Source organism: Colobus angolensis, unplaced genomic scaffold (genome assembly GCF_000951035.1).
Source record: "Colobus angolensis palliatus isolate OR3802 unplaced genomic scaffold, Cang.pa_1.0 Scaffold356, whole genome shotgun sequence".
Taxonomy (NCBI): Eukaryota; Metazoa; Chordata; class Mammalia; order Primates; family Cercopithecidae; genus Colobus; species Colobus angolensis.
Window position 1 is genome coordinate 1138560 of NW_012116888.1, and position 748 is coordinate 1139307.

The 748-nt window shown below is 38.0% G+C and overlaps 1 protein-coding gene across 1 annotated transcript in view; it reads left to right on the forward strand.

Moving 5' to 3' along the window:
- ANAPC1 (anaphase promoting complex subunit 1) overlaps positions 1-748 on the forward strand; it is a 126337-nt gene that overhangs the window by 92522 nt on the left and 33067 nt on the right. Inside the window, exon 33 of the mRNA XM_011953099.1 lies at positions 565-639. Within this exon, the coding sequence (XP_011808489.1) occupies positions 565-639 (75 nt within the window). The remainder of the gene's footprint in view (positions 1-564; positions 640-748) is intronic.

Below are 748 nucleotides of genomic sequence, written 5' to 3' on the forward strand. Positions count from 1 at the left end.
GTGTTTTCTTTTTCCTTTGTTTTTTAAATAAGATAGAGTCTCGCTCTGTTGCCCTGGCTGGAGTGCAGTGACACCATCTTGGCTCACTGCAACCTTCGCCTCCTGGGTTCAAGCTATTCTTGTGCCTCAGCCTCCTGAGTAACTGGGACTACAGGCATTTGCCACCATGCCCGGCTAATTTTTGTATTTTTAGTAGAGATGGGGTTTCACCATGTTGGCCAGGGTGGTCTCAAACTCCTGACCTTCAGTGATCTGCCTGCCATGGTCTCCCAAAGTGCTGGGATTACAGGCATGAGCCACTGAGCCTGGCCTAAATGTATTTTCAGCTTAAGGTATTTTTGACTTATAATAGGTTTATTAGTGCCTGTAAGCATTAGGGCACTAATGCTTAGTGCCCTAAGCATTTGCATATACTTATTTTTCCTGTATTTGCATATACTTATTTTTCAAAATTCTCATCAGTCGGGAACTGATTCTAAAATTGTTCTGTTTATTATTATCATTGTTATAAAGTCTGTGAACTTTACCTGCTCTAATTAATTTTATCTCTGTTGCATTTTTAAGACACTTGCTCGATGCCTGATTTTGTGGGATGATATTTTACCAAATTCCAAGTGGGTTGACAGCAATGTTCCTCAAGTAAGTACATATAATAAATATTATGTCTTTAGTAGCATAAAATTATGATCTTATGGGATTTTTCAAAATTCTGTAAAATATTTTTTCTCATGAAGGCAATATTGATCAT